The sequence below is a fragment of the Sminthopsis crassicaudata genome, chromosome 3 (genome assembly GCF_048593235.1).
Source record: "Sminthopsis crassicaudata isolate SCR6 chromosome 3, ASM4859323v1, whole genome shotgun sequence".
In the NCBI taxonomy this organism is placed as follows: Eukaryota; Metazoa; Chordata; class Mammalia; order Dasyuromorphia; family Dasyuridae; genus Sminthopsis; species Sminthopsis crassicaudata.
In genome coordinates, this window is record NC_133619.1 from 469835364 (window position 1) to 469855065 (window position 19702).

Below are 19702 nucleotides of genomic sequence, written 5' to 3' on the forward strand. Positions count from 1 at the left end.
ATATAAAATTACTTTGTGGAAATAAGGAGCTTGAAAGGTACATTAAGCCAGGAGGGACAATTTCCTAATTTAGAGCTACAGTGAAGTACTATTGGTTTTAGGAGATAGAATTTCTTTTTTTAAGAAATTTGTTTTACTTTTAATTTAGAGACCAAGTGAACATCTCTGGAGTATATACTAGGACCTATGTTGGCTTATTTCGGGGAAAAAAAAGAAAAAAAACTACAAGGACAAATTTTAAATATGCATTTCAGATATCTGATATTCTTGAAGTAAGATAAATGGAATAGTACTGCAAGTTATTTTAGAGAGTTATGCCTAACACTTCCTGGGGCTTCCTAGGATACCTATAATCTTATCCTAAATAATCTGATGTTCATGTTTTCACATGGGAAGAAAAAGGGGCAAGTAGAAACTATGCTTACCACAATTAATACAAAGATCCAATCATGTTTTAGTTAGTCACCTGTTAAGTTACTTGGAATAGTCACCAAACAAGTTAGCAGACTGTTTTGGCTATCTATATATGATAAGCAAGCATTTTTGGCCAGAAATCACTTATGGCAACAGTCTCCTGATCTAAAAACACTAATTGATTTTTTTTATTAGGTATCATATAGCTCAGATCACAGGTACACAGATTTAGGACAAGACTTTTGATTTCAACTACTCCAACTTCATCTTACACTTGAGGAAACAACCCTAGGCTACTGTACTTGCTCAAGGCGAGTGGTAGATGGGCTATTATCCATCCTTATACAAATTAGTTTATTTTTTAAAAGTTTTATTGATACTTTAGGTTTCCTTTTTTATATCATTGTCATTTTCTGTTCCTTTGCTCCTCCCTCATGCTCCTTTATAACAAAAAAGTAAAAAGAACAAATACCTGGTAAATAACAACATATGCCTCATTCTACACCCATACATATTCCATCATTTCTCTTCTAAAGCCATATTTCATCACCAATCCTTTAGAATCAAATTTGTCATTGTATTAACCTATATCAGTTTATTCTTCACCACTGTAATGATCTGCTGCAGTTTTGCAGATTTCATAAATATCAATACACACTAAAGTATCATGGAGAACAGAGAGCTGACTTCAGAAGCAGGGAGATGTAGGTTTGATTCTGCCTCTGATATATAGACAGCTCTTCATGTGCACTATCTGCAGACCTCCACATAAAGCAATTTTGTAATGTGAATTTGCCCAGGGATGGGGAAGGGAAGGGGGGAGACAAAGATGGACCAGGGGCCTACAGGAGAAGGGGGCTGGCACACAGTTCAAGGATACGTGGAGGCTGGAGACAGAGAAGGGAAAGCAGGAGGAACACTAGAGCTAAGGTCAGAATATGGACTCAGGAGAGAATTGGTCAAATAAAGACAGGGACAGGCGAATAGTACCCACGCAGACAAGAAAGGTTGGAAGACAGTCATATGGGGCTAGACTTGGAAGTGAGTGGGTGATCTCCTCAAGGTCTCCTCTTTTGGTTTCAGAGATCTCAAACCAAGCCCCTGCTTTTACTTGGAGGGTTTTTAGTTTGTCTTTTTTGGGGGTTTGTTTTATTTTGCGTGGGGAGTGGGAGACCAGGGGAGGGGAGGGGCAGAAGCAGAGACAGAGACAGATGGAAGGAGAAAGGAAAACAAGAGAGGGAGGGAGAGAGGGAAACAGAAGAGAGGGAGGGGAAAGAGGAAAAGAGAGTGAGGAGAGGGAGTACGAACTGCACAGTGAATTTTTTTTGGAAGGCAGATTTCTTTCAGAATTCTTTAGGATTTTTATAATGCAAATTTATGCAAAGCAAGAATTATCTATATTAGCAATGTGATCTTAAACAAGACTTTTAGCCTTTCAGGAACTCAGTCATATTAAACTGTAAATTCCAGAATAGTTGCTGATCTTCATTGGTGGAGAGTTTGCTTAGTGGGAGCTCCCTACATGCCTATGAAATCACAGCTAAGAGATGAGGATACCAGAAATATACTTAATATACTTGATCTTAAACAAAATATGCTTATTTTAAATCAAAGAATACTTTTACTTCAGTGTTAGAATAGAAACATAATATTTTCTTTCCTTTTAATTTGTTGGAAATCAATTAAATGTCATACATAGGACCACAATAGAATGAAAGTTCAAATATGTAACAAGTACAAACTATGCTATTCAAGACATAACTTATAAACTTAGGCTTTTGTCTCTGAAAATCTGGTTACAGGCTTTTATAGACAATTTGGACACTACATCAGGTATGCTGGTAAACAAAGAAATTTCCTAATTTTTACTTGTTTAGTACTTGGCTTCTCATTTTTGCTTCAGGGAAAAATTCTATTTCTTTATGAATGTAATTTTGTACAATATTACCCCTCATTACATACTTACAATGTGTTCTCTGAATAGTTGGCTTAAGGGTCTGATACTTATGAAGTTCTTCTACTTTTCTCTGTTCCCAACTATTCAAAATAAATGGATTTTTAAAAGAAAAAAGATAAGAAATAACCTGTATGGATATAAATGTTCCTTCAGTAGTGATTCATTTCCAAATCAACAATTTTTTCCAGCCTTGAGGTTAAAAAAATTCAATATTCTTGCAGTATATAAACATTTTGCATACAGCAGATGGAAGCTATCTCTGGGAATGGAACATTGGGAGTCCAGTTAGTTGCAGCAACACTTATCTAGCAGCTGTTGCATCTTCATTACTTTTCACCCATTTAAAAAACCTTTTATGTACTGTTATAGTGATTTCAATAATGTTTTATATTAATAATTTCCCTAAAGTACACTATATGTATTTAATCCATTTTACAACTATAAACATTTCATGATGAGAATGTATTGAAAAATAAAACATCTCAGGAATTTTTCCATTTTATTCAAAATTTTTTGCTATATTATCTGTCTAGAATGTTTCAATATTACTTTTCCATCTTAAAACTGTAGTATTATATTTTCTTATGAAATATTTATATTTAAATGTTCACATTAAGTTTTATGAATAACATATATAATAAATGCTTAATTCACCTTCCAGAATACATTGGAAAGTAAAAGACAGTGAATACAATATGCTGAAATGTACCATCTGATGTATGTCAGAAATTTTTGAGAAAACAACACGCTGACCTCATTGTTTGTTTCTGACATCTAACACATTCATTTCTTCACATTTGTCAAGGGCCTGAAATTCAGTGTTTTGTATAAAGCCATGTCACTGGGATATTTACTCTAAAAAGAGGCTAAGTCAAATTCATATTTTAGAGGTGACATAAAAATTTAGAATAATATGGTATTTAACACCTACCTCCCTGAGTACCGGATCAGTGATACTATCCAGGTTCACAGAGCCTTCATATGTTAGGTAGTGAAAAACATTCAGGGCACGGACTGCTTCTGGTCCTCGCTGTTTGTAGCCAAAAATAAGATCAATCCACTGATGGAGCTGGCAGGAGACAAACTCACTTTCTAGGGCCTGAAATGGGGAAACAAAAGAAATAAAAAACTTCCAGATAATTTTTTTTTATGTGGTGGTTAGCAACATTTTAAATGTAAATCACTAGAATGTATTCTTTGTAGTTAACATTTTTGATCAGAACTGCAGCTGGAAAAAGCAAACAAGTAACTTAGTACTAATCATCCATCTATGTGAAGATTTTTCTTATTTCTAAAAATTATCTAGTTTTATTTATTCATGTGATTTAAATAAATCCTATACCAAGAAAACATTTTATTCTTTTGGTAAGGTACAATATCTAAGATATTTAAAAACAAAGATGCTTATGAAAGCCCATTTTTATTTAGGAGAAAGAGAAGTTGAAATACCAATTTTTATGCTATTTTTTGTAACACTATTGGCTGTTTTTCAGTATTAGTAATAATTTAAGTCAAAGTTACATTTTAAAGCTTTAGGATGCCTCTTTTCCTATTCAGTTCTTAAGAATACAAACAAACCTGAATGTTGCTTGTATTCTCAAATTATAAAAATGAATGTCCTAAGCAATGAAATGTAAGTAATATAAGTAAGAAATGAAGAAAATAGTTGCAGAGAAACCAGGGAAGACTTGGGGGACCTGCTATAGAATGTGAATAGAACCCAAGGAATAATTTATACAAAGACAACAATGCAGTAAAGACAATAAAAAAATAAGATTCCAAGAGATCCTTACTGTCTCCAGGATCAAAAAAACATAATCTGGCATTCAAAGCCCTTCATAACCTAGCCTCAACCTACCTTTCTAGTTTCTTAATACTTTCTATGCACGGTAGGCCCTTGGCTGTTTCACTAACAAGAGCTTTTATCTCTCAGTTCTGAGCATTTTCTATGGCTACCCTTCATGCTTAGAATATTCTACTTTCTTCTAAGAGACCTCCTGGTTTCCTCAACTTTAAGTGTCAACTAAAATCTCATATTTTACAGAAAGCATTTCTCAACTTCTCTTAATTCTTGTGTCTTTATCCTGTAATACAGCTTGTTTGTACATTTGTTTGTATATTAAATTGTGAGTTTTTTGAGGGCAAGGACAATTATTTTACTTCTTTTTATATCTCCAGTGCTTAGGACAGTACCTGGCATGTAGTAGGTGCTTAATAAATGTTTATTTACTAAAGTCAAAGAACTTTAAAAAAAAATTAGGAATTCTTATCAATGTCCTGACCAATTACAATTGCAGAGGTCTAATACTGAAAACATGCCATTTACTTCTGGATATAGATGTGGACTCCAGATAACAGAATGAGACATATATCTATACATGTATCTATATATGGATATGACCATCTTGGAAGTCTGTTTTGCTTGTTTGTAATAAAGATTTTGTTCTTTTTTTGTTCTTGATGAGAACAGGGGTGGTGGTGATGATAGTTATAGGACTAGGCCCTAAAGGCATTTGAATTGATTGAAGACCTCTAAGTAGGAGCTTTGGCTTCTTCACTGCTCAGGAACTTCCTTATTGAAGTCCTGTGTTCTTCCTAACCTTTTGGCTAAAGCAGATTGACCTGAGTTTCCTGGTTAGAGCACTCAGAGACTATAGGAATTGAAAGGCCTCTCAAATTCTTCAGCTTAAGCTTTCCTCCTTTGGTACATTAAGAATGAAGTATTCAAATTAGTTTCTTTTTATTTCAAAATTTTCTAAGTTTTATTTCTAATTTTTTTTTGATATGATGCTCTTTTGTTTTATCATTTCTGGAATAGACGTGCAGAAATTTTCACTTAGTCTCTAGTTCTTTGCTAAAATAAATATTTTGGTTAACATGAATTTTCTTTTTGGTGGGATTTATTTGGGAATATGTGTACACACATACTCTCACACACATACACAATACATACCCTCCTTCCCCCACATCCTTATGTGATCAAAATTTTCCATTTTATCCCTGTGATTCTATTCCTTATTAGGTCAAGAACTCTTCTTCTAACCAATATTATTTGCTAATTAGAAATTAAGAGTAATCGGCATCTCCTATCACTAAGGGCACTATGTGATTGCATGACTTAAATATAAAAGGGCATATCTTAGTCATAAGATTTATTTCTAATATTTTTTCTAATAAATATTTCTAATAATTTGCTAATCTGTATAAAATAATTATAAATTCTTATGTCATGAGATTTATTTCTAATATTTTTTCTAATAATTTGCTAATCTGTATAAAATAATTATAAATTCTTATGTCATATTTATTTCTAATATTTTTTCTAATAATTATTTCTAATAATTTACTAATCTGTATAAAATAATTATAAATTCTTATGACTATGATATGCCCTTTTATATTTAAGTCATGCAATCACATAGTGCTCTTAGTGATAGGAGATGCCGATTACTCTTAATTTCCATCAGACTGCTTTTTAGTTTTCTGTTTTACTTCTAAAACTTATATAGCTAATATTTTCCATTGCTTTTTTTCCTTATTGGTAGAAAATAGTTTTGCTGTTTAAAACTTTGTAGAATAGTTTGACAATAGGCACTACTAGGTCTCTTTTATTCTCATTCTCATCTCTCCCCACCCCCAATTATTTCTCAAGATTTTTTTGAACATCAAATTGAGTTCTATTATTATTTTTTAATCATATAAAATAACTATTTAGTAGTTTAACAGGTATGACACTGAATATGTGATTAATTTGGGTATTTGCCATTTTTATTATATCAGCACTGTTCAAGTAATTGATATCTTTCCAATTATTTAAGTATTTCTGTATAACAAAGATTTTAAGACTGGAATAATTTGCATAACTGGTACACAGAATAATACTGTGTGTCTATGTGAGAGACAGAGTTTGTTGGAGAGCTTTGGAGAGGAGAGAATTTTCATTCTTTCTTTGAGATAGTATACAAGAAATTTCAGACTCTTTGGGATTGACTCCAGGGAACAAGAGAAAAGATTTTGGAAAGCATTTTAGGGGAAAACTGATTCCTCAATATGTCTTAGATTTCCACTTTACCTCCCTAGAGATTGGAGAATTTTCCCTTGGGTGAGATCAATGCTTTTTTTAGTTAAGCTAAGATCTTATTCCCATCTAAAGAGCTCATTCAATCTCTATTTTTCTGGTATGGTCTAATCGGTATAATTTCTCTAACATCTCTTTGCTATCTGCTTGGATAAATGGGTTTGCTTACCATTAATTATTTTCAATGGCCTTTCACTTAATCAATATTTGGACAGGAATCAAGTCTATACACTTCGTCCTCTTTACAGAATGGTGACAAAGAAAGCAACTGGAATATTAAAAAGATTCTCTTATACTAGAAATATTTTGGGGGATAAACAGATATAATTCTAGTCTGTTACTTTATTAGATGAGAATAGAAACAATTTGACCACCTTCATATCATCTTTAGGAAAGTATCAATGTCCCTTGGAAAGGGGTTGGCAAAATTTCAGCAATATCTGTTCATGCTTTCCTATAAGCCACATTTTTAGACAATTTATGGGGATATACAAATTACCTACATTGTTTCTATACCATAATCTACATCTGTAAAGAGTGTTTTCACTAAAATGCAATATCTGTAATATTTAGTGTCTATAGTTCTATATTATTTTTATCATATGTATAATATAATTTTTACTTATTAAAATTAAAAATTAAAAAATTTTCAAACTGTACTTTATTATTTTGAAAAATGTCAATGAATTAAAACCACTTGCTGCAGAATATATTCATGCATGCACATATTTATACTTAACTAAATTAGTAATGCCTTGTTAGGATTTCCATGCATTGAGAGTTTATCTTTATGGAATCTGAGCAACCATTTCACATGTAGAATATCAAGGGAAAAAAAAAAAACAAAAAAAAAGTAGCAATGAAATTTAGAAATCCTTATTGGAGAAAATAACCCAAGGAAATTCTCCTGGCACTGCAATGTAGGAAAGGTAAGTGTGGCAGAATTGATGCTTTTGAACTGTGGTGCTAGAGAAACCTTGAGAGTCCTTGAGACAGCAAGGAAATCAAATCAGTTAAATACTTAAAGAAATTATTTCAGGCTGTTGAGTGGAAGGTCATACTGAAACTGAAGCTGAAATATTTTGACTACATAATGAAAAGACCAGATTTTGGAAGAGACCCTGATGTTGCAAAGTATTGAAGTTAAAAGGAAAAGAGGATGGCAGAGGATAAAATAGATAGAATTATGAAAACAATGAACATGAAACTGGACAGACTTTGAGAGAAAGTGGAAGAAAGAAGAGTATGCTATGGTTCATGGCATCACAAAGAGCTGCACAGTACTGAACAATAAAAATCACATGGCATGTATTCTTTAGCATTAATTATTTTTTTCCCTTTGCTTCCACACTTAAAACTGTCTGAGGTATCTCTTTTGCTTAATAATGTTATAGATAAATGTTCATTTGTATTCAGGTGGTCCCTGTGGCATCTAGTATCTTAAATAAAATTTTCTATACTTCTCTTCTTGACCAGCCTTGGGTAAATCAGGAAATAATAGAGTTTCCATATTCTCATTTCCCTCAATGACTGCTCCCAAAGATCCCAAAGTGTATATCTACAAAGAAATAGCTGTTCTTTATTGGTCAAAGGATCATTCAAAAAGGAAGGATCATTTCTTACTCACATAGAGACAGGACTTTTCCTCTAAAAATGGAAGAGAAGTTATCTCTGAAGCTGAGACGCCAGCCCAAACTGGGGAACTACAACATCATGCTAAATCTGAACATAAAAGATTTTTTTTGGGGGGGGGTTTAGCATCTCCTTCTTCTAGCTGACCTCAAAGCATATCCATTACATTCTTTTTTGGATCCATAAGTTTTGTGGATGTCCTCTTCTCACTTGTAGGATAGTTGTGTTACCACATAATCTGTCAATTAAGATTAAATAAACTGAAAAGGATAAGAGAAATTGATCAAATCTCATATCAAAGTCCTCACATTTAAGGAACCCTGATTCCAATGGCTGCAAGTGAGTGGCCTTATTTAAATAGGCCAGTGTGGCCTTAGGGTATGTTAAGTGAGGATCAGATCGAGGAATAGGAGATCACATTCACTTCTGCACTGGTTGGGCCAAAACTAGAATATTATGCATGGTTTAGATGGTCACACTTTAAAAAGGATATAGTTAAGTTTAAGGATCTCTAGAAAAAAGGTAACCATGGTGGTGAAGAACCTAAAACTTATACTATATTGAGATTGGCTGAAGACATTGGGCATTTTTCATGGGAAGAAGTCTGGATATTTAGACATAATAGCTGTCTTCAGATAATTGAAGGGATTTCTTATGTTTAAAGTTTCTTAACTTAGAAACTGGTTTTTAAAATATTCTGATGATTATATTTAAATATATCTGATTTCCTTTGTTATCCTATGTATTTTGTGAACTAAAAACTTTATTCTTTGGTGTCCATAGGTTTGCCAGACTGCCAAAGGGGGGACTATGACACAAAAAAGGTTAAAAAAATCTGGCTTTGTGGAAGAGAAATTAGAATTTTAATCTGGGAAGAGTCTCCACAAGCAGGACTGGGAGCAATGGGTAGAAGCTACAAAAAGACACATTTAATAATGATATATGGAAAATCTTCCTAATAATGAGAATTATACAAAAGTAGAAAGAAAGGCATGCAGATGGAGGGCTTCAAGATGAGTGCAGATGGAGGGCTTCAAGATGAGTATTAAAGGAAGTCAGGAAATCAAGGAATTGAAGATGAGGAAGAGCATTTCAAGTAAAGGGGTATAGCCACTGCACATATAGAGTCAGAAGGAGTGTCACTGGAGGGAATAATTCTGCATATGAAGGGGAGCAAAGAGTAAAAACACTGGAAAGATAGCAAGAAGCCAGGATATGAAAGTTTTAAATCCAAACAGAGCATTTTCTATTTGATCTTGAAAGTAACAGGGAATCACTGGAGTTAATTGTTAGAAAGGTAACATGGTCATATGAAGAAAATAATTTTGGCAGCTGAGTGGAAAATGGGCGATGTGGTGTGCTTTGAGGCAGGGAAACTAATAAGAAGGCCAATGCAGTAGTCCAGATGAAAGATATTGAGAGGATAATACATAACAGGAATGAGGTACAGCTTATGCAAAGATAAGAGTACAGATAAGAAAGAAAAATACTGGAGATGAGGTATAGTGAGCTTAGTAGGATTGGACTGTAGTATCTGTGAAGGAAAGATGTAAATGTGGAAAAAACATTCATTAACAAATGAACAAATATTCATTATACACTAGATCTGTCAAAAGACAAACTAGTAAAACCTTCTCAAATTTTAAAACTTTTCCGTATTTTCACATATATGAAATTCTAATTTGTTAACACTAAAAATAAATATATAGATTATTTAGCATTAACATTATAGTTCAAGCAGAAACCAAAATCTATCTTACCATTCTATTGATTCGTACAAAGTCTTCAGGTTTCTTTGCCCATGGGGGAAGGTCAACATCATTGACAACAACTTCATCTTCTCTGACTCCCAAATTATATCCATTACTGTTGACAAACATCTCAGGTAGGTAGTAAAACTCTGGAATTAATTCCTGCCCATGATAAAAGCACAGCATATTACACCTGCTGCACAAAATAGTGAATTATTATTGAACATTATACACACACATATATATATAAGTAACACAAAACAACCTTTCTGTTTTTCCCCTTTGAATAAGATATTCAAGGAAGATACGGTTAAGTTTTTTTTTGTATGCGATTTGAACATTCACCTTGTATTAAAGGGAGAATACTAATTAAAAACAGGCCATATTAGCATCAAGGAAGAGAGTATTTTTATTAACAGCAGAAAATTCTTTGATTAATGAAAATATGTCTAAATATTTTGTAAACTGTAAAATAATATACAAATATGAGCTAGTTTTATTAAGTCCAAGATATTCACTTTTTGAAATCAAATTTCACACAATTAAAAAAGTCACCAAGACTTCAGCAAGAAAAACTATGTGTAAAATTAAAAAAAAAAAAAAAAAGTTCCTGTTACTTTTTTTTTTTTTTTAGCAACATTATCAATTATAACATACTTTAACTACAATGGGCTTAAAAATGGAATTCATAATTAACTCTTTGAATTAACACTTGGTCATACACTCTCCAGTTCAGTGATCCTGAACCCTCAGCTATGTTTATGTAAACTCCTTTTTCATTTTCCACTGTCCCTTTTCTTATTCCTGTACTCCTTAACACCCCCTCCCTGCCAATGTCATACTCCAAAGATAATCTACTCCTTCTACTGAGCTCTCTGGAGAACCTGCTCCATAGAGAACCAACTTGTCTTATCTTCGCTCTTCTTTTCTTTTCTTTTTATTTTGTGGCCCTTACTAAGACCTGGTTCTATAGTTTCCCTGACTACGCTCTCTGGTACTGCTTACACTTCCACTTTGTCCCTCAGGAATGCTGGTTGAGTGAGAAGGGTTATAATAGTCCTTCCTTCCAATTGTCTTTTTAGGGTCTTCCTCTACTAGTGCTGGACTGGGTAAACCTTCTGTTGTCCCTACCTTTACTTTTTTGTAAATTAGTTTAGATTTTATACTATCCTACAATTTTGCTATATAATCTCAACTGGGCCATCATTGCAGGGAGATAACCCTTTTACACCTTCCTAATCAATTTGCTGTCCCACCCTTACAATTCTAGACATTCTTGCTTTTCCTCAGGCTTCCTATGGGTCTCTCTTTCTCTCTTCCATCGTCTCAGTTCAGGATCTTGTGTCAGGCTTCACTGAAAAAATGGAGGCAGTTTGTTAAAAGCTTCCTCTTCTGATTTTCTGAAACCAAGTATAGCACTTTAAATTTAATTCTATTAATATTTGACCCATGACTTTATTATGTTAAGTTCTTTTTAAACCCAGTCCTAGAATGGTGCTAACAGAATATGGCTAAGATATCAGAATAAGTTGACAAATTAAACTATCACAGAGCCACAACCAGTCATTCTGGTTCTTGGGAAATCATAGGGAAGAGCCTTCCAGACGACTGCTGGGACAGGACAGAGCAAGAGAGGAATTCACCAGAGGTTCAGGAGCCTTTACGAGTTCCACTTATGGCATATACTGGTCTTTACAAGTATGTTGTCACCTTCATGGTGATATTTACTTAAGCAGGTATAGCAATGCCATCCCTACCCCATATGCAAAGTCTGTGCTGTCATTTTATTGGTAAGGATGAGGGAGCATGAGGGAGCAAGCTGAAGTGTTAAGAACTCCTACCTCTGGGATACTATGAAGAGAAAGAAGGAAGGTGCTTTTTATTATTGTAGAAAGACCATTAGTACAGATAATTTGTTGAACTAAAATTTGCATCTCTTAAAAAAAGGTCTGCTAACTTATTTGCTCCCTATCAACATCAATCCATTTCTACCTTAATGGAAATATCTTTTAAGGCACATTTATTTCAAATGATCCCTTTTTCATGATAATTTCTCTAACTATACAGTCTATAGTGATGTCTTCTTCATAAAACCTTATTGGTAGTACTTATATTTATTATATACTGATTTTATTATCATTATTTACATATATGTCACGCTTATACTTTTATCAGATGAGCAACTCCTTAACGACAAGGATCATACTGTATTTAGCTTAGTAATTCACACAGTACTTAGCATAGTATATCTCACCTAATAAGAGCTTAATAAATGTTTACTGAATCAATGAAAGGATAAATTAATTTTACATGAATGCAAGAAATACCTCTTTGGTTGAATCAACAGAGTTCAGCAACTGTCAGGATATGGGAGATGAAGAAGAAGGAAAAATCAATATGATTCTAAGACTTTGAGAGTAAAAGTGACTAAAAGGATATAGAAGGCTAGGGAGATGGTCAGGTTAGCAGGGGAAAGTGAAAATGACATTGCAAAGATACCAACAGTATACAGGATGTCTCTTAATTATCTTGCATAGTCCCTAGATGACTACTATACCCTTTCTACCAATCATTTACTTCCCTATTAACACTCTTTTCACTGCTTTTCTTATATTAATTCTTTATTTTTAACATGCTGTAAACTATCAAGAGCCATAATTAAGTCATTCTAATACTTAGGAAATTGTGGGGAAGAACCTTTGGGGAGAGACTTCCAGGTTGTGGAGGCTGGCTATTGTTGAGGGAGAGAAAATCAAAGGATGAATTCATTAGGGATTCAGGAAGACCTTAGGAGACCCACTTATGCCACATTCTGCCCTTCACCTTCATGATGTATTGATGACTTTTACTTAAATCACTGGAAGGTACAATAATGCCTGTCCTGCAACCTCATTCCTGCCCCGCCCCCACATACCTCAAATCTGCCCAGTAACCTTATAGCGCAGCTAATAATCCTTAATCCCTGACTCTCTAATACTTGCAAGAAGGTGGAAGTAGAAGAGGCAGAAGAATGTAAAGGGGAAGGAGAAGGGAAGGGAGGCATTTCTGGGAGAAGACATGGTGCTGCCCATTTCTCTTGACACTGTGATGCAATAATAATGTACTTGCAGTACAGCAAGTGTCCAAAAGACTTGACAAGAGGATACTACGTGTATTAGGCCAGGGATTTGAGAAACCATTGAGAAAGTCATATTGATGGACTGGCAAAGGATGTTTTAGGTTTCAGTATATTGATATGGAGATGTGTAGCAGGCAGACAGAAATACAGGATCATAGAACACAGATCTAGACACAGATTATGAAATTCGGTCCATAGAGTCTGGTGTCATTTGCATAAAAAGAACAACTGGTAGAGGTAGGTCTTCCCACTACTCTACTGAAAGAGTTTTTTTGAAGGTCACCAATAATTACTTAATCTGATGGTCTTTCCTCAGTTCTCATCCTTAATCTTCCCGCTAGTATGACAGTACTGACCACTCACTTCCTTTTCATTATCCTCTTCTCTGCCTTCCATGATGGTGCTATCTCCTGATTCCTTTCTTATCTGAAGACTTCTATTCTTTTGCTAGTTGTTCTTCTTCTTTTTGTTCTATATGTTGCTTTCCAAGTTATCCTCTATTTGTACACATTTGATTTTATGTTGTTTCCTTCATTAAAACTTCAACTCCTTGAGAGGAGAGACTGTCTCAGCTTTTCTTTGTATTGCTAACTTAGCAAATAGTAGGTATTAGTAAATGTTTGCTGAATAACTAATTTGTTGAGTATAAAACAATCATGTAAAAGAATTAGAACTTGGAGCTACATAAGGACATTAATACTTTATGTTCTAAAATTTATAGAATCCTGATCTCTTAAAAATATTTCCAGACATGTGTCAGTGAATACCACTTATGGAAACTGAGGAGAGTGCGAAGTATAATATTTTGGAAAAAGCAGTGATATGGGCAATTTACTTAACCACCTCTAATTCTTGGGCTTAACTTAAAAAAAATTTTTTTTTTGATGAGAAGATCTTTTTAGGGTGGTCTCCAAATCTATCTCTATAATCCTATAATCCTATAATCTAGCACTCCATAAGAATAATAGCAATTTGCACCCATATAACACATTAAGGTCAACAAAGCATTTTTATTTCTTACTGATTCCTAAAAGGAGAACAGGAGAGAGAAACCCCCAGCCTCTAGTAAAACTTTTACTAATATATTTCACTAATATTGCAGAGAAATCTGTGCTAACCATGAAAATGCTTTCATGGGACAAAAAGTTACCATTTAAGAATAATTTATATTTATGAGCATCAGAGAAGCACTGCCAAATAATCTAACATTGCTACATTAGTAAGGCAAACTTTAAAATAGATTACTAATAAAAAATGTAATTTTGCTCTATCCCCTTCTTATTATCTTACTTAAAAAGCCTTACTATGATCTTATAACCCAAACAATGCATTTATGGTCCATAAATAAACAACTATATGCAAGAAAAAAAGGAAAAGTTTTTTAAAAATTGAAAAAAAAAATGAAATTACTTATTTAATTTTATAATTAATTTTGACAACAATGTTTATAACAATATGTAACAGGAATTGCTCATTTAACTCTACTAAAATCTTATTTGAATGCTTAACTATAATATGGAGCTAATCCTGGATTCTTAAATGTTATATGTTATTGTACTTTTGGCAGCTACTGAACAAGAAAGACTTCAAATACAGGCCTGGCAAGAGATTATAGGTCTATGATCTGAGAACTATTCAAGATAAATATAGACAAACTCATCACCAGAAGTTTGGTTGACAGGCAATCTATTTATTTATTTTTGCCATGTAAATTCATGAAACCTTCAGCTAACTCATAAAGGGGGGTTGTAACCTTTATACAAATCACAGCAGAGATTTTTGAAATTTTAAGTATGTGCATATTATAAAAAACAACAGTTTATGACAAGAAATTTATAACTTTCTTGGAACTTGAATATACTTTGGCTGTTACTACCAAATTGGTTGAGAAGCATAAAATTCCATCAAATTAAGAGGCAGTTGAGTAGACAGAGGATTAGCTTTGGAAGCAGGAAGATTTGGATTCAAACCATAACTTTAGAACATATAGTTACAACTTCTGTGTTTCAGACAATTATCTAAGACTATATAAATTATTAAATAGTTCTCTCCCTCTCCACGCCCGGAAGCTGGGGTTAAGTGACTTGCCCAGGGTCACACAGCTAGGAAGTGTTAAGTGTCTGAGACCACATTTGAACTCGGGTCCTCCTGAATTCAAGGCTGGTGCTCTATCCACTGCGCCACCTAGCTGCCCCTATTAAATAGTTTTATACTTTGGTGTAGAAGTCTGATCAAATCAAAAGCTCTGCCTCAACCTACATCTTCAGATGTACTGGTAAATGTTTAAGAAGACGCTATCTGAGAAAAAAAAAAGAAAATCTGCCCACAACACTTCCTGAAGTTTAATCTACATTATTAACATTTCTTGATTACTATCTTAAATCTAGATTATTAACAAAATAATACATTACGGCCTGGTTTAGAGTGTTCACTGATTTTTGAAGTATAAATGCTCAAAGGAAAAATTTAATGATCAGATGGGTTCAAGCTTGTTCTACAAACATGGACCCTGCACTACAAGACAAACAACTGATTAGAAATAGAATTATTCACTGAACTTCTTACCTGATAGAACTGATGGTTGTTTTAAGATAATTTTGGGACAACAGGCTTGGTCACTATGTTTCCTTCACAAAAATCTAAATTTTATACAGATTTCTTTATTTTATCATAGAATTTATTATATTGTCATGCTATGTAATGTCAGCAAGTACTTTAGAATTGAAGAGCTATATAAATTAAAAATTCCATTGAATTTTAATATTTTCCTCAATTTATTATGCTCCAATGTATTTTCTTTAATATTCTTCATACTAGTAATCTCTTCCATTTCTTTTCATGCATCTATTCAGCAAAACACGTTAGATTTCCATTTTTCAATATAAATATAACTTTCAAAGGATTTTATGTAACTTAAAATTTCTTAAATAAAAATGTTAAAACCCAAATGTTATTAGAGAAATGACAAAATTAATATTATAACAGACATTTTGTATCTGTAAATGTGATCCCTAGTTTGTCTTAATAGCTACATTAAAACCCCAAGGTACAGTTAATAATATTATATGCCTTCTGTCTACATATAAGAAAACATCCTCAAAACCATTTTCTAATTTATAAGCTTATGACAAGTGCAAGCTGTTGAGAAATTAAGCTTAAAGTATGTCTTAGAGTGATAGAAGACCACTATTAACACTATCATAATTGTATACCTTTTATATCAAATCTGACATTTTAGTTTAATATGTTTTGCTAAGGGACTATACCACTTTATGGTTTTTCAGTGAAATAAAATCCATTCCAGACGTTTTCACTTTTCTAATATAATTCACTGCAAGTCTTTAAAGCTGCCATCTTTTTTTTCCTTTCTCTTTTCCAAAAGATTAATCCCAAGACATCCATTAATTCTGCAAGAGCCTCATTATGGGTCAATGAGCCAGTGGTGAGCATGTCCATTAACTGTATGAATTTATACTATGTCATCTTAATGACACTTTGTCACTGCTACCTCTTTTGACATCTATACAGCTATTGAAAAAGTAGTATAACAAGTTTGTAAGGCATTAGGAGATATTAATACAAGAAAAATAAGTTATTTGAAATTCAATGCTATCAAACACTGTCCTAGAAGAGGGAAGAGGAAATGTTTGAAAGCTCACTGGTCACATTAAGACTATTTCTAGAAAACTTGTATCTGGAAAGGTTAGTTTATTAAGACATATTTTTCACCCAACTTATAGTCATCACCACAAGAGAAGGCTGATATTAATGAAAATAAAATAAAACTATTTATTTTATGCCAGTTTTCCCAGGGTTTCCAGGCTAATAAAATATACGCTCTACTGATTAAGTTCAAATTAAAACGAGGAATAAATGTTTTTATCTGCAAATGACCAAAGAAAGTGCACTTTAATATGTCAGTGAAAACAACTAAGGCCAAGATATGAACAAGTTAATATTAATGTATTATAAACACAAAGAAGTTTTGAAAAATTAAAAAATTAAAAATAATAAATGTGGTTATTTTGAAAACAAAGCTGTCAACTGACAAGAAATTGATTTTGAATTATGCTTGAATGAATTCAGTCGTTCTTTTTTCATAAGCTTCAGCAGTGTGTTATTGCTCTGTAATTTTCATTTTAGTTTCAAAATACTTTTGTATAAAGATAAGAAAAGAAACCCATTCAAATATATTCATTCTGACAATTAGATGCAGTATGTACAAGTAATAGCTTTTTGAAATTTGCATATAAAGATCTATATTTTAATTTTTAAACATAAAATTTCATTTTTTTCAATCAGCAGAACACTTTCCTCTCTCTCCCAATTTAAGGGTGGAAAAAACTGTTAAAAACATGTATAGACAAACCATTTTCCAATTGATAAATGGCCAAAAAATATGAACAATTTCCAGATGAAGAAATTAAAACCATTTCTAGTCATTTGAAAAAATGCTACAAATCACTATTGATTACAGAAATGCAAATTAAGACAACTCTGAGGTACCATTTCACACTTCTCATATTAGCTAAGATGATAGGAAAAAATAATAATAAATGTTGGAGGGAATGTGGGAAAAACTAGGATATTAATACATTGTTGGTGGAGTTGTGAACTGATCCAACCATTTTGGAGAGCAATTTGGAACTATGCCCAGGGCTATCAAACCAGGCATACTCTTTAATCCAGAAGTTTCTATTGGGTCTATATCCCAAAGAGAACACAAAAAAGGGGGAAAGGACCACATGTGCAAAAATGTTTGTGGTAGCCCTTTTTGTAGTGGCAAGGAGCTAGAAACTGAGTAGATTTTACCATCAGTTGAAGACTGGCTGAATAAGTTATAGTATATGAATGGTATGGAATATTCTTGTTCTATAAGAAACAATCATCAGGAAGATTTCAGAAAAGCCTGGAAAGACTTACACAAACTAATGCTAAGTGAAGTGAGTAGAATCAAGAGAACACTGTAGATAGGAACAAGATTATGTGATGATCCACTGTGATGGACTTGGCTCTTTTCAACAATGAGATGATTCAGGTTCATTCCAATAGACTTGTGATGAGAGAGTCATCTACATCCAGAAAGAGGACTATAGGGACTAAAATGGATCACAACATAGTATTTTCACCTTTTTGGTTGTTTTTATTGTTTGTTTACTTGGTTGTTTTTTTTTTCTTTTTAACTTTTTCCTCCTTTGATCTGATTTTTCTTACACTGTATAACAAACATGACAAATAAGAATTGCATGTTTAACTCTTGTCAAGTTACTTGCTATCTAGAGGAGGAGGGAGAGGGAAAGAGGGAGAAGAATTTGGAACATAAGGTTTTGCAAGGATGAATGCTGAAAAATATCTTTGCATGTATTTTGAAAAATAAAGAGCTATATTATTTTTTTTTAAATGCATAGACACATAAGGCAAGTCTCTGTATTTTTCATGTTTGAAATTTAAATATTTGTACAATGTACATAAGTATATATACATATGTGTGTATATATACATATGTGTATATACATATGTGTATATATATATATAAAATCTATACTTTGATGTGTATGTGAGTACATGTACTATGAGTCTTTCACCTATCAGGAGATGGGTCACCTGTTTCATCATTAATCCTTTGGAACTGTGGTTGATCATTGTGCTGATCAGGGTTTTTTAATATTATTTGTGCTTCATTAAAATTATATTGGAATTCTTCATCATGATCCTCCATAAAATAAAAATCAGGTTTTAAAAATGTTAGTTTTGAGGTATGACTCAGTTTCAGTTCTGGAACAAAACATCTGGGTGAAGCTATTAGATAAATACCTAACCTGTTTACCAATGCATAGGTTAAGGGGGTCTTAATCTAAGCAGAAAATTATTGATAAAGACAGGAACATTGCGGGGAGGATTCTGGGAAGATGGCAAAGTAGGATAGTAAATTTGAAGCTCTCTAAATTTCCCCCACAAACAGAACAAATTTTACCTTAGGGTGAACATAGACTGAAAAATCAAGGACAGGAGTGCTTCAGATAGAATCAGTGTAGATCTAAAGGGGATTAATCCTTCTGGAGTGCAAACACCTTTGAACAGAAACATCAAGTGGGGACTCTGGCTGGAGCCTCACCCTGAACCACAGAAACTTTTACTTCCTAGACTGTTTGGAAAATCAGGGTCTGAATCCTGGAAGACCAGGGAACACCAGATTGGGAACACCAGAGGGAACCTCTGCTGATTGGGAATACCAGACCCAGCTACCTTGGGCAAGAAGGAATCAGCACCTGGTGAGTGCTGGCTGTGGGAACTTGCAGGAGGGGGAAGCTCTTGGTTTGGGGTACCAAGGCAGAGGGGATGGCTTGAGATGGCTCCCCACCCAGAGAGAATTTACAGAAGAACTTAAAAAATAATTTAAAAATCAAATTAGAAACATTGAGAAAAAACAAAAATAAATAAGTAAATGAAAGCCATCCAAGAAAAACAAGAAGATTATGGAAAAAAAGGTAACCAACTAGAAAAGGAGGTAGTCTCTCAAAGATGAAAATAATTCTTTGACAATTAGAATTGGGCAAGGGGACGCCAGTGAAACTATGAGAGACTAAGAAATAACAAAACAGATTATAAAGAATGAGAAAATAGAACAGAATGTGAAATATAAGAAAAATGACCGATCTGGAGAACAGATCAAGAAGAGAAAATAGAAGAGTAATTGGATTGTCAGAAAGTTGTAATCAAAAAGAGAGCCTTGACACCATAATGCAGAAAGT

At 33.3% G+C, this 19702-nt stretch overlaps 1 protein-coding gene across 1 annotated transcript in view; it reads right to left on the reverse strand.

Annotated features, from left to right (window-relative positions):
- Positions 1 to 19702, reverse strand: part of NBEA (neurobeachin) — a 699286-nt gene that overhangs the window by 54038 nt on the left and 625546 nt on the right. The window contains 2 exon segments of the mRNA XM_074303499.1: positions 3303 to 3470; positions 9842 to 9994. Coding sequence (XP_074159600.1) covers positions 3303 to 3470; positions 9842 to 9994 — 321 coding nt within the window.